We start from the raw sequence: 18,071 nt of genomic DNA, 5'->3' as shown, positions 1-18,071 counted from the left end.
GGAACGTTGAGGCTATTACTTTGGGGTATCCTTCATAGACATAAAACTAAACACAGTGTGCGGCAACACTATATAAAAATTCTGCAGATCTATTCTTAGTACCTGTTCCTCTGTGGCCCCTCCCACCAAGCCAGGGACATGAGACGGGGCAGTTCACACCTACTTGATGATAGCTTCATGGGAGCGGTAGTTCTCACACAGCAGGATCCTGCAGGGAAACTCGGCAGGGTAATGCTCGTAGAGTCGGTCAAGCAACGAGACGTGAAGGTTTCTCTCCCGGGCAAACTCGCTGTAAACAAAAGGACTTAGCTGTAACAGACAAACATACAGAGAAAATTTAACTAAATTAACAAATAGAGTTTCTTAGCCTACTTCTACAAAGTCCACGATGCTGAAATGCCTAATGTATCTCAACATGTTGACTACTGGATTAAAAAGGACTTTCTTTGAACAACTTTCCTACTATGAAGAACGGAGCTTTGAATTACTGACTTTAAATGATTTCGGCATATCAACGCTGACCTAGTGCTGCTAGACACAGGTCCACAGATTGCGCCTCTGACAAAATGATCAATAGCTATTACAGCGATCTGCGGATGCAACCCACTGCGTCAGTAGGGGAGTGAAGCCGATCAATCCACTGAGACTGATCAATCATATCAACTGAAAATAATAACCAGGCAAATCTATACAATCTGTGGCATATTTTTATTTTTAGTCATCAGTGAATTAGCCAACCATTACTCTCTCATAAAGTATAGGGATACGTTCCTAATTACGCCTTTCAGTGCTAACAAACAAAGCTGAGCTACTTTTAGGGGAAAAAAAAACAACATAATTTCCTCTACTACAATCAACTCTTTCCTAGATATTTTGAAAGCTATCATACTATGCAGGTACAGCCTTAATTAACTACAGCAGAAAAGAACCTCAAACTGTAACTCTGCTAAACAGAAAAATTATAGGTATTCAAAAATATAATTAAATGTACTTTTGGAGACATCTGACAACTATTTTGGCAGTTATTTAATAAAAAATATTTCCTGAGGCCAGGTGGTGGGGCACCTGGTTGAGCACACATTACGAAGCACAAAGTAGGTATGCAAGTGTCTATTTTTCTCTCTCCCTCTTTATCACCCGCTCGCTCCTCTCTCAATTTCTCTCTGTCCTAGCCAATAAAACAGAAAGGAGGGGGAATAAAAATAATACTACTAAATGGCCACTGGGAGCAGTGGACTCATAGTGACCACACAGGCCCTGGCGATCAACTCTGGTGGCAATAAAATAAATAAACAAGCTCAACTTCAAACTAGTAAGCATGCAAGATATGGCACTGACAGATTCATGACATACTATCCAAAAAAAAGGCAGGAGAGTCATTTTCTTCAGAAAGACTTGAAGTGCTTAAACTTCAACAGCAGTCCAAACAGAAGACACAGAGTCCTTATGAAGGCACAGAGAGGACCTGCTTACCTGCATGTGATCACCCGCCAAAACAATCCGAGTGTTCTTAGTCGCTAACGCTAGAGGCATAATGGTTTCACACTCCATGGCCTGGGCAGCTTCATCTAATAGAATGTGCGTAAAAAAACCTACAAAGGGTAGTGTAAACACAGGAAAGCATATTACAGTAGTAATAAAGGTTAAAATAACTGCTTTATTTTCTATTAAGCAAAGAATTACATTGCTGATTTAGGGGTTATAAGTACTTTTAAGGCCAATCCTCAGTTTAGAAAACCCTCAATTTAAATCATCATTTAAAAGTAACTGTAGAGCTGAGGGTTTTAAGACTGGTGGCTGAACCAGTACATGCAGAAATAATTTTAAAAGTACAAGAGAGTAGTTTTCCATCAAAAAAAGAATGGCTGACAACTAAGCACTGGTAGGTCCAAAGTCCTTTCACTATTCACATGGCAAAGCATTAGAAATACAGCAGTGGTAGGTCAGGAGTAACTTTAGCCTAAACATGCATACTAAACATAAAGTGAAGGAAATTACACCCCGAAATAAAAGGGAAAAGTTACAATCCAACATGACTAAATACAAAGTATAATTACTAGATAGTTCATTCATTTAATTGGTAAATTTCACTAAGCTATCCATAACTTTTTAGTCTAAGGCCCTACCATTGCTGAAAAAAAAAATTATCAGCCTGAAAATGTATGAGAAATAAATAATATAAAAAATATACATTAGCACACGTCCCCCAGATGCAAACTCTTATAGTTAGAGGCATTCCAGGGCTTGGCTGCTGCTGCCACTCATAGGAAAGCACAGAAATCGGCCTAAGGAAAGGGGGCACAGAGGCAAAGATTGCACTGATGGTCCTTCTGCCAAAAGCTGATGCACAAAAAGACAGCAGACCCGGCGTTGTGGTTGGCCCGCCCCTCATCTAAACCAAATGCAGAAGCCCTCTGCAGCCGGGGACACCACCCTCTATGTGTTTTGAGCCAGCATACCATGTTCAAGATCCAACTGACAGAGGTACTGGGAAGTACTCAATGTGACAACCACCACTCGGTGTTTAAGAATATCTTCTCTCTGTGGCATCTGGAAGGTGCAGTGTGCGCTTGAGGTCAAACAGTATTGATGCACAACTGGGTGGACAGTCTTTACCCAGCGATTTCTGAAATAAACCCTATAAAAAAGATGATATTCCCTATTTATACTTACTGACATCTCACGGTCTACCAAAATATCGACATTACTATGTGAGAATTACAACACATGGAATCAAAATATATCAGAATTTAATATACAGCCGTCACTGTTATCAATAGTATGTCCCCTACCAATAAAAGTGTCAATAGGAAGCATATAACTGCCACAAAATAAATATGTCACCGCCTCCAAGTGCTCAGGCAAATATTATAACAGATAACACAAAAACAAGTTTCATAATGATTATAGTTTTTAAGTTCAAAACATTACTCCCATTTGGGACTTTTTTTAATAGCCTCACAAAAAGTATGTTTGACTTATATTATACTGTAATTGTGCTAATAAAGTGAACTGCATATTACAACAAAAAATAAAAAGCCATTTCCATTTCGTTTTTTAATCAATTCTTATTAAGTACCTATCGAAGTTCTATGATTAGGTACCTATCATAGTTCACGGGGGTTGTGCCACATGCTAGCACAGAAGCGAATCACACAGCGTGCAAGCTTTGACTTATTCAACTGAAATCCATGAGAAAGCTCTAACAGGACAGTCACATGCACACAGGGGTGGGAGGTGGTGAGATCAATCCTCTAACCAGAGCACTGCTCAAGTCTGGCTGACGGTGCTGCTGGGGACTGAGCCTGGGCCCTTGAAGCCTCTGCAACTAAAGTTGTTTACATAACCAGTTTGCTATCTCCCCAGCCTTGCTTATTTCTAAGACGTAAAGGTTACTACCATGGCCAGCTCCACAACATCAACATATAGTCACTGAACATGAAGTCTGCACAGCAGACAAGTCAGTGCAAGCTGGTCAGTCCCAGGGACCACTAAGCGTGATGGAGGTAGGGGATGAGGCAGGGTGACCAGGAAGGAGGTTACTTACGACAAATGGATAATCAAACACATAACTTTACCTTAACAAATTAAAATAAAGCAGTTTATATTTTAGGGGGGAAAAAGCAACAACAACATAGAAATAATGCCAGAAGGGGGGCCAGGTGGCGGCGCACCTGGCTGAGCGCACATGTCACAGCGCTCAAGGACCCAGGTTTCAGCCCCCGGTCCCCATCTACAGGAGGAAAGCTTTGCAAGTGGTGAAGCAGTGCTGCAGGTGTCTGTCTCTTTCCCTCTGTCTCCCCTTCCTCTCAACTTCTGGATATCTTTATCCAATAAATAAATAAAGGGGAAAAATTTAATTTTAATTTAAAAATAATAATAACAATAATAGTACCAAAAGGAACTGTTCGGAGAGTAGATAATTTACCTTTGAGAATTATGTTTGGTAGGAAGTGGATAAGAAGAAACATTTTTTTCTGTCAACCTTAAAACACAGTATGACTTTTCATACAGTTACATGCATGGGACTTTATGTAGACAGGTAGAAACATCAATAACTTTTTATTTCCACCAGTTATCGCTAAGGCTTGGGCTGGCGCTACATATCCAATGATTCCCACTAGCCGTTTTTTCCTTTCTGTTTTTATTTGATAGGACAGAGAGGAATTGAGAGGGGAAGGGGAAAAGGAGAGACAGATAGGCACCTGCAGACCTGCTTCATCACTTGTGAAGCGTCCTCCACACAGATGGGAAGCAATGAAACCCAACACCATTGTCCAAAATTCTAGAATTAATGGTGACAGGTGTCACTTTCATGTCACAGGACAAAATCCAAATGCTACTTTAGTAGCTCACATCTTTCAGAAACAAGCCATCTACACACTTTAAATAAACAGATACTTTTAAAGTAGATTGTCTAGCGATACATTTTAATTCACTGAAATTATACCATATTACCATGTACTGGAAACATGCGCAATAAACACTCCCCCAGTGCTGTTAAGATGCGACAGTCTGTTCTCTGTCTGCCTCCACGTGCTTGCTGGGAGCATGCCGGTGGGTCCCGCAGGCGGCTGGCGGGGGCTTGCCGTTCCTTATAGGGCTGTGCAGTGCAGAGCCTCTCCTCTTTGGGGCTCCTGCTCCCCATCCTCCTGGAGGCCCTGGGACTTGGTCTGTGTTTCTCCCTATCTTATACAGCTGTGCCGTCTCTGCTGGTTACGACAGATCAATATTATCCATGCCACCAAGCCAAGCCATGCTGACACTCACTGCCTTCGGCTGCTATCCTCTCCTCCACTGCCTGCCCCCGAGGCACCAAGCTGACACCTTCGTTGCTGGTGTCAGAACAAAATGCCTGTGTAGAAGGATGCCATCGATGCCAGTTCTCCTAACAACTCAAGTTTCTAGGAGATCCTCCCTGGGTGTATTCGTAAGAGAATCAAGATGACATCCCGGTTTGATGTTCTCTCCTCTGAAGCCAACTACACCCAGACCTCTGAACGCATGCGGAATCACAGATGTGAGCAATGAGTAAAAATGACCCCACCGTCTCTGCCTGGCTCAGCACGTGTCTGGTGGTCCTGTCATGGACCTGGCAGAAAAGCTTATACCAGGCTACTGATCAAATCTCTCTCTTTGACATGTACACTCCATGTATTACTTGACTAAACCCTAATAAATCTACTATCCCTTTAAAAAAAAATAAAAAGATGTTAAAAAATCAGAAAGACCTGATTCCCGGGGGGCTTGGGGGGGGGGCAGCTATCTTCCTTCAAAGATCTATACAGACCGAAAAAATGCCTCCTATTTCTCAGGAAAGCAATACACACGTACTCCATAGCCTCTTTCTGTTAAGTGTTAACTTTGCCAAAAAGATACTAATATTCAAAACAGCATATGCTACAATTAACTACTTAAAATTTATCACTTTTCACTCACACCATCTCAATCAGAGTTTACTGCAGAGTTCGCTGGAAAGACAAATTCCCCAGCCTCACAGCTCAGAAGCATGTCTCCAAGGCCACTTAGCGCCCTCTTGTGTTCTTACCCGCGTCCGCCCGGGGCCAATCCAGAAGCAGCTGATACTCCCAGAGCACTAACCACTTCCCTTCTCTCAGCTCCACCTCCCATAGCTCTTAGTTTGTTACTCACTAGGGAATCATCGGCTCCCATGAATTAGTGCAGTAAGGAATGCTAATAAACCCTAGTGATCTGTGCCATTAATCTACCTCGGAATATATCTAGAAGTTAACACTTTCCAAGGGGAAAAACTATGGTAAAAATGCAGAGCCACATAAAGCAAATGTTTGAGGGAGTTAAAAGTCTTTTATTCTAGTCCACTCACTAAATGAAAAAACAAAATTCATGTTTAAATATATCTATTTTTTTTCCATCGTGGACAAAACAACCACTTTTGAGAGGTACTTGGGGAGAGGCAACTATTTATTTATCTATTTTTGCTTGCTTTAACCTGTTTATTGCCAATAATTACCAGGAGTCTGATTAAGTCTATTTATTTATTTATTTATTTATTTATTGCTAGAAGGCAAGTCTGTGTAGTTGGGTCAACACACACACACACACACACTTTATTTGAATATAGCTTCTAATTCTATGCACTATGTTGAACTACAGCCTCTAGGTCATGAAACACTGGAAAAACTAAACATACTGCTAGCCAAACAGTGAGTTTTGAAGCTTATCAGAAACAGCTCTACTAAGACTTAGGAGTCCTTTATTACAACTTCTGTAAGTCAACCATTGTGACGATGGAGATTTTAACATATCCGATAGTGCACACACACACAAAGAAAAAAAAACATATGCACAGTTCTACCAACAATACAAGGAAAATAAACAAGTATCTTATCTCCACTAAAGAACACTATAGCTTCCCCAGAGACACACCCTACTAGGGAAAGAGAGAGAGGCAGACTGGGGGTATGGATCGACCAGTCAACGCCCATGTTCAGCGGGGAAGCAATTATAGAAGCCAGACCTTCCACCTTCTGCAACCCTCAACGACCCTGGGTTCATGCTCCCAGAGGGATAGAGAATGGGAAAGCTACCATGGGAGGGGGTGGGTTATGGGGATTGGGTGTTGGGAATTGTGTGGAGTTGTACCCCTCCTACCTTATGCTTTTGTTCACTAATCCTTTCTTAAATAAAAAATTAAAAAAATTAAAAAAAAAATAAAGAACACTATAGCACAAATAGTGCAAGCTGCTCTCTTTCGTAGGGCTAAAAAGGATTAGCTTCTGGAACAACTAATGCCTGATGAACCTATCCATTGTTAAATACCTATTTTCACTGATGATGATTACATACATGTGATAGTCTTATGAAATAAAACTGGATTCTATGTAAAATGATGACTCCTACTGTAATTTCTCTCCCATAGTAAAAGCAGAGATATGACACTAAAGCCTGTTAGCAGGCTAGGCCACATTTCTCTCTTTTGTTCTTCCTAATTCATCTGCGAAATAATTCAAATGGTTCTGGTTGTAGTTATTAAGAATTAAATAGCTAGCTTTCATTTTTTCATGCTTGGGCTCAAATAGAAATACAAAGTTAGTGAATTATGATACAAAAGTGCAGTTAGATATTCATTTGTAAGCCATAACTATTCAATCAACACAGGGCATGACATATTAGTTTGTAAAATGGTAAAGCTAAACATTAATTCATAAAGTAATGAATGCAAATGGCATAATACACAACCATTCCATGAGTCTTCATTGTTTTCTGAAGAAAAGGATTTACTCCCTACAATCCTGTATTTAAGTATATTTCATATCCATATATATTTAGAAGACCTTTCTAAATCAATCTAGTTATCTTTGACATAAATCAGAGCAAAGAATTACAAATACCAATAATTACATTTTACTGCAAAAATCGTATCACTGTTTTATGCTTCTCAAATGTGCAGCCTCTATGAAATTACCTTCAATGATCACAATCAAAATCTGTTTCCACGAAGAATTTTCACTGCAAGACTACTTTGCCATGCAAAGTATAATAAATTTAATTAAGTTTTATCTAAATGAATCATAGTTCCATTATTTTATCATAGTAGCTTTAGAGGTACACATCAAAATCCTTTCAAATTATAACACTCACGTACAAAGCTTAAAAAAGGATGTCTTTCTCTTAATGTCTGTTTTTTTTTTAATCAAAGATTTTTTTTTATATTTTTAAATTTTTATTTACTTATTGTTGGACAGAGACAGAGAGGAATTGAGGGGTGGGGAGGTAGAGGGAAAGAGAGGCCCCTATAGCCCCGCTTCAGCACTTGGGAAGCTTTCCCCCTGCAGGTGGGGACCAGGGGCTTGAGCCCGGATCTTTGCACACTGTACTTTGAGTGCTCAACCAGGTGCGCCAACGTCTGGCCCCAATCAAAGATTATTTTTCTTAATTTTTCTTAATTTTAAATGACTTCTTCAAAAGGTCAAACCTCCAAGTGCCAGTACAAACTTACAGATTTGTATTCTCTAGGTCACTAAATCTTTACAGACACCTTTTCTTAAGAATAATATAGTACGATACAAATACATAACAAGCCTTAAAAAATACCTGAGAGGTCTTGCCTGGGGATTGCCTGCTTCTACATACGGATGTAAATAATCCTTTATGTAGAGGTCAGCAGCACTATTAGAATGGGTGCAAATGAGAATCCTGCTGAAATAAATGATGCGAATGAACAGAATGATAAACCACAAAACTATCAAGGCAGTGTAATTCAAAGAAAAAGTACAGAAGCCACTTTAATACTATACATTTCCCTCAGCCTACTCAACAGTCTACATTATACAGCGATGCCTTTAGGAAACTGTATTACTCTTCTGACTATACGGAAAAGAAATTTCCCACAAGTGTTTTAAACTATAATATCAAAGTATATTTTAAAAAGAAAGACAATGTCTCCTGGCTCTAACATATATTACAGTTCCTTTGGTGGCCAGTTAGAAGCGCTCACTCTCATAAGTTGCCAATTTTCTTAAACAGCATGTGTAACACATTCATATTGTCTCTCTACCTTTATTTAATAGGACAGGGAGAAACTGATAGTGAAGGGATAAAGAAGGGAGAGAGAAAGAGACAGACAGACACCTGCAGCACAGCTTCACACTGGTGCCCTGAGGTCCTCGTGCACAGTAACAGGTGCCCTGAGGTCCTCGTGCACAGTAACAGGTGCCCTGAGGTCCTCGTGCACAGTAACAGGTGCCCTTAACTGTGTTACACCCAGCGCCAAACAACATTCTCTTACAAATCATTCAAATTTTGGTGTTTGGGGGTATGGGTGTGGTTTTTTTCTAGGTTTTTTTAAAAAATTTATTTATTTTCCCTTTTGTTGCCCTTGTTTTTTATTGTTGTTGTAATTATTATTGTTGTTGTTATTGATGTCATCGTTGTTAGATAGGACAGAGAGAAATGGAAAGAGGAGGGGAAGGCAGAGGGGGGAGAGAAAAACAGACACCTGCAGACCTGCTTCACCGCCTGTGAAGCGACTCCCCTGCAGGTGGGGAGCCGGGGGCTCGAACCAGGATCCTTATGCCGGTCCTTGTGCTTTGCGCCACCTGCGCTTAACCCGCTGTGCCACCGCCCGACTCTCTTCTTTCTAGATTTTATGAAGTGAATGAAAATTATCTTACTGACCCTCATTCTGTAATCACAAGAGGCCGTGTCCCATCAATGAAACAGGAGCACGCATGCCACCATCTCACCTTGTCTCCTGCTGCTGTAGTATGTGCTTGACAGCCTGAGCGAGAGTGAAGGTTTTGCCTGTCCCATAGGGCCCAATGATGAGAACAGGAGGCAGTTGTATTGAAAGAGGAGTTGTAATGGCCAAGACAGCCTCTTTCTGCTTTGCATTTAGCCGAGGATCTAACTGTTCATCCCACTGTCTAAAGAAAGGGAAAAAAAGGTCATTTTAAATATACGCATCTTATTAGTCAACAAAATACAGCACACAAGTGTCCTGAATTTGAATGAAACATTATACTTCATTTTTAAATGAATTAACATGACAATAAAATAAGTGTTTTCTTATAAAATCCTTTTTAGAACATCAGAATTGATATTCGGCTGTACTGAGTTATTGTTTGTCTTTACAAAGTCTTTTTAAGAACAAGCAATACTGTAAGACTTTCCTCTTAAAATATTTGTAAAATCTGTATTTTTTAAAGATTTTATTTATTCATTAGTGGGAAAAATAAGAGAGAAAGAACCAGATATCACTCTGGTTCTGCCAGGGATTGGACTAGGACCTCCTGCTTCAGCATCCAATACTTTATCCACTGTGCCACCTCCCAGACCACTAAAATTTGTATTTGTTAAGACTCATAATAATAATGATAAGTAGAGACGATGATAGCTAATTAGTGCAGATTCTGTTACTTCCAAATTCAAAGTAAAAGTTTTCAATATTTTTCCATTAACATTTGCCATACATTTATTTATTTAATTTATTTTTGCCTCCAGAGGACTTGGTGCCTGCACTACAAATCCACTGCTCCTGGAAGCCATCTTTTTTCCATTGTTGCTGTTGTTGTTACTGTTGTTATTGTTGTTGGATAGGACAGACAGAAATGGAGAGAGGAAGGGAAGATACAGATGGCGAGAGAAAGACAGACACCTATACACCTGCTTCACCACTTGTGAAGCAATCCCCCGCAGGTGGGGAGCCAGGGGCTCAAACTGGGATCCCTTAGTGGGTCCCTGTGCTTCACACTATGTGCCCCTAATCAGGTGTGCTACTGCCCAGGCTCCTGCCATATTTTTCTTACTTGTTTGGTCATTCTTTTTTGGAGACTGAAGATGAGAATACATATTATCAGATTTAGACATTTTTATTCTATTTCCTCTGAGATCCTGGTTTAAATTATCATAACTTGTGATGAATCTCTAAATTTCTATTTTATTCTTTTGCATAATTACCAAGTTTCAAATGAACTTCAACTACTGTATATGTATTATATTTTCCTAGAGTTCAATTTGCTGTTGTGTTTAAATTTTTATGTTTTTTATATTTTGAGTTTAGCTATGTTGTGTGCTTTTATTATCCATGAAATGACAGACAATAAAATTTGAAAATAACATGGGAAAAGAAAACAAAGCCAGAACTAGTATGTTTTCCAATTTTAATAAAAATTCATTTCAGTCATTTTTGGTTCCTCCCAAAACACAAAACACTGTGCTAATACAGCTAGACAGATGCAACGCTTTTAGTCAAGTTGTTGCCTGCAGTATAGATAGAATTAGTGTCCCAAAAAGGGCAATTTTTTACATAAAAATATCAGGAAACACTTTCTGATAATAGTTTCTTTGCAGAACAAACAAATTACTGATTGGTTCTCAAATAATCATTCAGTTAGCAGATTTTCATCTAATCCACTAAAATATTTTAGTAGTTTAAAAAAAAAAACCTGTAAACCCCTTGGCCAAAAGATATCAAACCGATAAAAAAGCTTAACTCAGAATATGTGACCTTTTTTTAAAGATTTGCTTTATCCTTTATTTACTCATTTTGGATAAAGACGGAGGAGGAGGAGAGAAGTGAGAGAGACAGCTGCTGCCTGCTTCACCACTCATGAAGCCTGACCTGGGTCGTGAAGCATTGTAACAGGTACCCTCAATCAGGTATGCCACATCCCAGCTCCCCAAAATATGGTATTTTCCTACTCGTTTTTTTAAACTAGTGACTTAATATCTACTTGTAAAATTATAAGATAACAGGGATATAATTCCACACCTCTCCCATCACCAGAGTTCTGTGTCCCCATTCCCTCTGCTATAAACTGTATTTGTTCTCCCAAGATGAGAAAATGTGTTATTTTTAAGGCCAAGCAGTATGAAATGTTTTTTAATATTTTCCTAAACGCAAGAAATATACATACTTCATGATTTTCCAGCTAGAACACCTGTCATGGCAGCACAGATGCTGATGTAATGAGCTCTGATTAGTGTTAGTGTCCTTTCTACAACTGGGCTAGTGTTTACAATGGACAGCAGATGCTGAAACAGATCGAATCAAGTAGGAAATCAACAGCATTTTCTCACAGCTACAATCAAAATGCTAAACACTGCAACAAATATGGTAAAATGATAGGAATGTACACCAAAATAGGCGCAGGGTGTGTAGAAATTCTTAAAAATGTTTCCAAGTGTCTACTAATAGGGAACATGATTTAGATGGGAAAATGCACTCTGTGAGGGTAGACTTCTCTCTCTTTTTTTTTTTGCCTCCAGGGTTATTGCTGGGGCTCAGTGGCTGCACCACGAATCCACTGCTCCTGGAGGCCATTCTTTCCCTTTTGTAGCCCTTGTTGTTTATCATTGTCCTTATTATTATTGTTGTTACTGATGTCATTGTTGTTGGATAGGACAGAGAGAAATGGAGATGATAGGAAGACAGAGAGGAGAGAGAGAGAGAGAGATACCTGCAGGCCTGCTTCACTGCTTGTGAAGCAACCCCCCTGCAGGTGGGGAACCAGGGGCTTGAACCAGGATCCTTACACCAGCTCTTGCACTTTGCACCATGTGTGCTTAACCCGCTACACTGCAGCCCAGCCTCCGAGGTTATAAGAGAGATATTTATGGAAAATCTTCTTTAATGCTTTCAGTTTAATATATATATATATATATATATATATATATATATATATATATTAGTGCTACATTATGATAAAAATTAAATATTTCCTTAAAAATTAAACTTGATATATTTTAATTTTGTAAACATGTCATTACTTACTTTTCCAAAATTTAAAATGAACTACATGGTGCCAACAACACAGTCCAGGCATGAGTGCCAGCACTAGATTAAACAAGCAGAAGTACTCTGACCAGGAGCACTAGATTTCCTTGAAGCCATACACTAACACTCAAGCATTTTACTCCAAAGAATCCCTCAGCAAAGATGAGGCCACAGAATTTGAGTGTGCCCCACATTTATTAATGCCAGACCTCAACTATTCCTTGAACTGTACATGGAGATAATATTTGCATCAAAATGCAACAGTGGTTATTTGAAGATTAAATGGAGGGGTCAGGTGGTGGCACAACCAGTAAAAGGCATGAGAACCAGGTGCAAGGATCCATGGTTCAAGTCCCTAGTTCCCACCTGCAGGAGGGGAAGCTACATGAGTGATGAAACAAGCTGTAGGTGTCTCTCTGTATCTCTTCCCACCCCTGACCTATTTCTGTCTCCAGCATAACTCAGAGGAGACAGGAGGAAAAGGAAAAGGGTACAGGATTCAGTAAGCTAGACTAAATTAGGTGCTCTGGGAACTGGCCATCCAATACAGCTACCTTATAAAGAGTAATAACACTCTTTACACGTAACTTTTAACCTTCCAAGCTTCCAGATCTTTTTTCTTTTTATCATTTCTTATTGGGGAGCTAGTAATTATTTTCATTCTCTCCCCCTTCATCTCTCTCTCTCTCTCTCTCATTAGCTAGGACAGAGAATTTGAGAGAGGAAGGGAAGATAGAGACAGCAAGAAAAGGAGAGATACCAACTTCACAGCTCGTGAAGCTTGTCCTTCCAGGTGGGGATTATGGGTTTGAACCAGGGCCTCTGGACATGGTAACATGTGCTCTCAACTGGGTTTGCCATCATTTGGCCCCCAACATAGTATTTTCTATGACACTTTCTCCATTTTGATAAACTATAAAATGTCTTCTAAATTCAAAATTTCATTTAAATTAACTAAACCACTTTAGAAAGGTCCTAATTTTCCCAATCAACTTCTACTCAGAAACACTCCTAAAATGCTGGGCATCCTACCAAATTAAAACTTGATAACAGCAACAGAACTAACTCATTTAGACTGTGAGAAAAACTGAAGAAAATAGATGACAAACCTCAAATGTCTTACTGTGAAAGTTCTTTTCTTTTATTTATTTACTTATTTATTTTGCCTCCAGAGTTACTGCTGGGGGCTCAGTGTCTGCACTAGGAATCCACTGCTCCTGGAGCCTATTTTTTCCCTTTTGTTACCCTTGTTGTTTATCATTGTTGTTATTATTGTTGTCATTGCTGTCATTGTTGGATAGGACAAAGAGAAATGGAGAGAGATGGGGGAGACAGAGACGGAGCGCGAAAGACAGACACCTGCAGACCTGTTTCACTGCCTGTGAAGCGACTCCCCTGCAGGTGGGGAGCCGGGGGCTCAAACCGGGATCCTTACGCCGGTCCTTGCGCTTTGCGCCACATGCGCTTAGCCCACTGCGCTACCGCCCAACCCCCAGTTCTTTTATTCTTTTCTCTTAATAAAGCATCTTCTGAATCACATAAGCAAACTTTCTCATAAATGTATGCCTGAGTGATTTGATACAGACACTCTTCAATTAACATGCTGTAGGTGTGGATCCACCTGCCAGCACCCATGTCCAGCAGAGAAGCAATTACAGAAGCCACCACTCCCACCTTCTGTACCCCATAAAAAATTCTGGTCCTTACTCCCAGGGAGAGAAATGACCAGAGGGCTCTGATCTCCAATTCTATCAGGATCAGGAGAGAGACGTGGAAAAGAGAAAGGACATTTGGAAATAGTAATAGGTGCCGGTGTGACTTGGAATGAAATAGAGGGCAGGTCCATAGGGGAAAAAAATGGGCAAATGTATAAAAATATAGACATATAGGGAGCCGGGCGGTAGTGCAGCAGGTTAAGCACACGTAATGCAAAATGCAAGGACGGGTGTAAGATTCCCGGTTCGAGCTCCCGGCTCCCCACCTGCAGGGGGGTCGCCTCACAGGAGGAGAAGCAGGTCTGCAGGTGTCTGTCTTTCTCTCTCCCTCTCTGTCTTCCCCTCCTCTCTCCATTTCTCTGTCCTATCCAACAACGACAACATAAATAACAACTATATCAACAATTTTTTAAAAAGGACAACAAAAGGGAACAAATAAATTTTAAAAAGATTTAATATATATATATATATATATATATATATATATGGAGAGAGAGAGAGAGAGAGAGAGAGACATATAATTATAGAAATAATAGTCAACCCATATCTGCAGCCTTGACAGAAGTACTGTAGCTTCCAATGGAGGGAAGAGGGACACAGAACTCTGGTGGAGAAAACGGTGCAGAGTTACACCCTTGTGATATTATAATCTTGTAAACCAATATTGTCACTAATAAAATTTTAGAAAGTAGATATTCTTCAATTTAACATTAGTATACCTTTTAATTTATTAATTAATTAATTTACTTTTACCTGTTGGGACTCCAAGGTATGGTTGGAGTCATAGTGATATCAGGAAATAAAACGCCATTGTCCTTGATCCTGTCTAGCGCATAGTGCATTTCACAGAGGGGTAACCGATTTAATTGAAATTGGAGTTCAACCTTAAAACAAAGTAACACATTTTTTTGAAATATTAAAGCAAACAAGCACCTCCAACTCACCAGAATGCTTTGTGAAAACAACCCTTTAGGGGACCAAGTTGAGACATTCTTGTAAACACACTCGCAGATGACCACGGCTAGTGTTTGCTCTCTCTAATGTCAGGCTCTGCGATAGACACTTTGCACATATCATGCAATCTAATATGGTAAAAGTGGGGTCTCAGGGATGGCACAATGAGTATGCAAAAGTATGCATCTGACCCAGGTTTGAGAGGCCAGTCCTCACAGCATCGCAAGAGGCTAGTGCTGTGGTCTCTCTCACTCTGTGTCTGCCTATCAAAAACAAAAAAAATTCACCTCTTATACTTGAAACACAAAGGTCCCAGGTTCACTCCCCAGCACCAGCACCAGCACCAGCTCACCTGAGCTGAGCCATGCTCTGGTTTACAAAAAAAAAAAAAAAAAAAGATGTATACATTATTATTATCAATCACATTTTACACCTAAAAAAACTGAGGTGCTTATAAATTGTTCAACCTTCAGATAAAAGATATCTGGTTCTTTTATGCCTATGCCTATGAGTATCATTTGACAGTTGATAAAATCAAAAGCCAAGCACCTGTGAAAGATCATCTCTTGAGCAAAACAATAAGACTTTTCAAATGATTCTTTAAAAAAAGCCCTAGCACTTAGTACTGATGTACCATGAAAGAGTGAGAGCCACCTTATCTTATGGGGCTTCTGTCTGACTGTGGCTATTGAGAGAGAGACAGAGGCGTAGGCAGAGACAAGCGTGAAAGCACCACAGCGCCTCCTTCAGTATGGGGGTGGCTGGGCTAGAGCCTGGCCAGCACACACCACAGGGCTGTTATCCAGCTGACTGACTTCACTGGCTGCCCCCAAGCTAATGCTTTAAAGGGTACGTTTTTCCAATTAAGGATGGTAATCTACCTAAAAATCTATGAAAAAAGAATCTGTAGCAAACACAACTTCAGGTGAAAATATTCTCACGAAATAACTTATTTTCTTTTCATCTATACTTGCATTGCTGACTTCAAACTCTAATAAGAAACCTGGACCTTACTTAAAAAAAAAAAAAGATATTTTAGAAATTAATTACAGAAAATCTATTTTCTCTGAGAGTTACTAGAGATTCAGTTTTCTACACACCTGCACAAAACAATCAAAGCAGGGCAGAATAAAGCCAAGCCCAAAGAGCGTTAACTGCAAAGTAAACTGAGATACTCACAGTGAAAATGCTGCACTGACAACATACCTGGGTGTCATGATCGGGCCGAAGATTTAATTCTTCACAGCATTCCCTGGGTATCCTCAAAAATATATACTCTTTTGTTTTTTCTTCAATAGTAGCTTCATAAACCTTCTCTTTGGTTCCCTGTGTCTGTACTAACTTCTCCTTAGGGACTGGTAATAAATAAACAGCATTGACTTTGGTCATCACAAGCCGTCCAGCCAAAGTATCTTCAGAAAGTGTTTTAGTAAGCTTAAAGCGACCAAAAAGCTGTCCATTCTGAGCATACTTTGCACCTCCAGAGACTCCAGTGAGCAGGAAGCTTGCAAGAATCTGCAACTGCACTTTGAGGTTGAACCTGAATCAGAAGTAAAAAGCAAAAGCAAAACAACAAAGCAAATGATTTATATTAAAACAAAAAATGGAAAACAAAATGATTTGCATTCTGTCCAGACAGAGTAAAAGTAAAAACTTCATGAGCTCTTCCTTCTCAATAAACTACAAACTACAGACGAAGTTTCTCCCCTAAATTCAAGCTGAAGACAATAAAGCTTTTATGTGAATAACCCCCCCCCCACTTATTCCATAAAGAGGTATTAGTACTTAGTTACGCTAGAGAGTGCACACAGTTTTTTTTTTGTTTTGTTTTTTTATTTAAATTTTTTATTTTTCTATTTTTATTTATTCCCTTTTGTTGCCCTTGTTGTTTTATTGTTGTAGTTATTATTGTTGTTGTCGTCGTTGTTGGATAGGACAGAGAGAAATGGAGAGAGGCGGGGAAGACAGAGAGGAGGAGAGAAAGACAGACACCTGCAGACCTGCCTCACCGCCTGTGAAGCGACTCCCCTGCAGGTGGGGAGCCGGGGTTCGAACCGGGATCCTTATGCCGGTCCTTGTGCTTTGCGCCCCCTGCGCTTAACCCGCTGCGCTACAGCCCGACTCCCTGTACACAGTTTTTTTAAAAGTCTGAGTACTTAAAAGAAAGTTAAGCGGCCCAGCCAGGGGGGCAGCAGTGGAAAACAGGATTAGCAAGCATGAGGAATCAAATCTGAACCCCAAGACCTCATATGCCAAGGTAATGCTCTGGTTCTTGTTTCCCCTCCCTCCTTCTAAATTAATCTTTAAAAAAAAAATGACAAAATATAACAAAAGCTAAATATAATTTCAATACAATGAGAAATTATGAATTCTACCACTGAACCACCCATGTGACTACAATGAGGTATTATGTACATTAACAGGAAAGTCTGTCTGAAGACACCAATTTACAGTCACACAGAAACAGAAGGAAAGACACTGTGATGAATTTTCATTAAACTACCGCTTTCCAAGTGGATCTTACCAAAATATTCCAACTATATATAACATGTCTCCCTCAGTACAGCTGATAATCAGAAATATTTTCATTCACAGTTGCACTGAGGCATAACCCATGCAGAAATTGTGAACAGAGAACATACTTCTATGGGGCTTGAAAATATATAGGAAGTCTTCCCCTTCAATAAATTTAAAGTAGCATGAAAGTAAAAGGGGGGGGGGATATAGTTGTCGGGATGCTGGAAAAGTCATGATGTATTTTTGCACAGAAAATATATATTTAAAAAAGTCACGACTTGGGAGTCAGGCGGTAGCACAGCGGGTTAAATGCACATGGCGGAAAGCGCAAGGACTGGCAGAATTATCCCGGTTCGAGCCCCCGGCTCCCCACCTGCAGGGGAGTCGCTTCACAGGCGGTGAAGCAGGTCTGCAGGTGTCTGTCTTTCTCTCCCCCTCTCTGTCTTCCCCTCCTCTCTCCATTTCTCTCTGTCCTGTCCAACAACGATGACATCAATAACAACAACAATAATAACTACAACAACAATCTTTTGGGGCTGTGTGGTGGCACATGCTACAGTGTGCAAGGAGCTGAGTTCAAGTCCCCAGTCCCCACCTGCAGGGGAGAAGCTTTTCAAGAGGTGAAG

General features: G+C 40.0%; 1 protein-coding gene across 6 annotated transcripts in view; it reads right to left on the bottom strand.

Annotated features, from left to right (window-relative positions):
• The window catches only part of HELZ (helicase with zinc finger), a 166,245-nt gene that overhangs the window by 62,728 nt on the left and 85,446 nt on the right, over positions 1–18,071 (bottom strand). For 5 of the 6 annotated variants that reach the window (XM_060202610.1, XM_060202607.1, XM_060202612.1 and 2 more), the window contains 7 exons: positions 16,135–16,468; positions 14,728–14,858; positions 9,228–9,407; positions 8,077–8,181; positions 2,460–2,638; positions 1,474–1,592; positions 164–309 (listed from right to left, as the gene is read on the bottom strand). In XM_060202610.1, coding sequence (XP_060058593.1) covers positions 164–309; positions 1,474–1,592; positions 2,460–2,638; positions 8,077–8,181; positions 9,228–9,407; positions 14,728–14,858; positions 16,135–16,468 — 1,194 coding nt within the window. The remainder of the gene's footprint in view (positions 1–163; positions 310–1,473; positions 1,593–2,459; positions 2,639–8,076; positions 8,182–9,227; positions 9,408–14,727; positions 14,859–16,134; positions 16,469–18,071) is intronic. The other variant, XM_060202609.1, reaches the window with a different exon arrangement.

The sequence above is a fragment of the Erinaceus europaeus genome, chromosome 12, assembly GCF_950295315.1.
Source record: "Erinaceus europaeus chromosome 12, mEriEur2.1, whole genome shotgun sequence".
Taxonomy (NCBI): domain Eukaryota; kingdom Metazoa; phylum Chordata; class Mammalia; order Eulipotyphla; family Erinaceidae; genus Erinaceus; species Erinaceus europaeus.
Note: the sequence above shows the minus strand (reverse complement) of the source record. Positions and strands in the feature narration are given on the sequence as shown.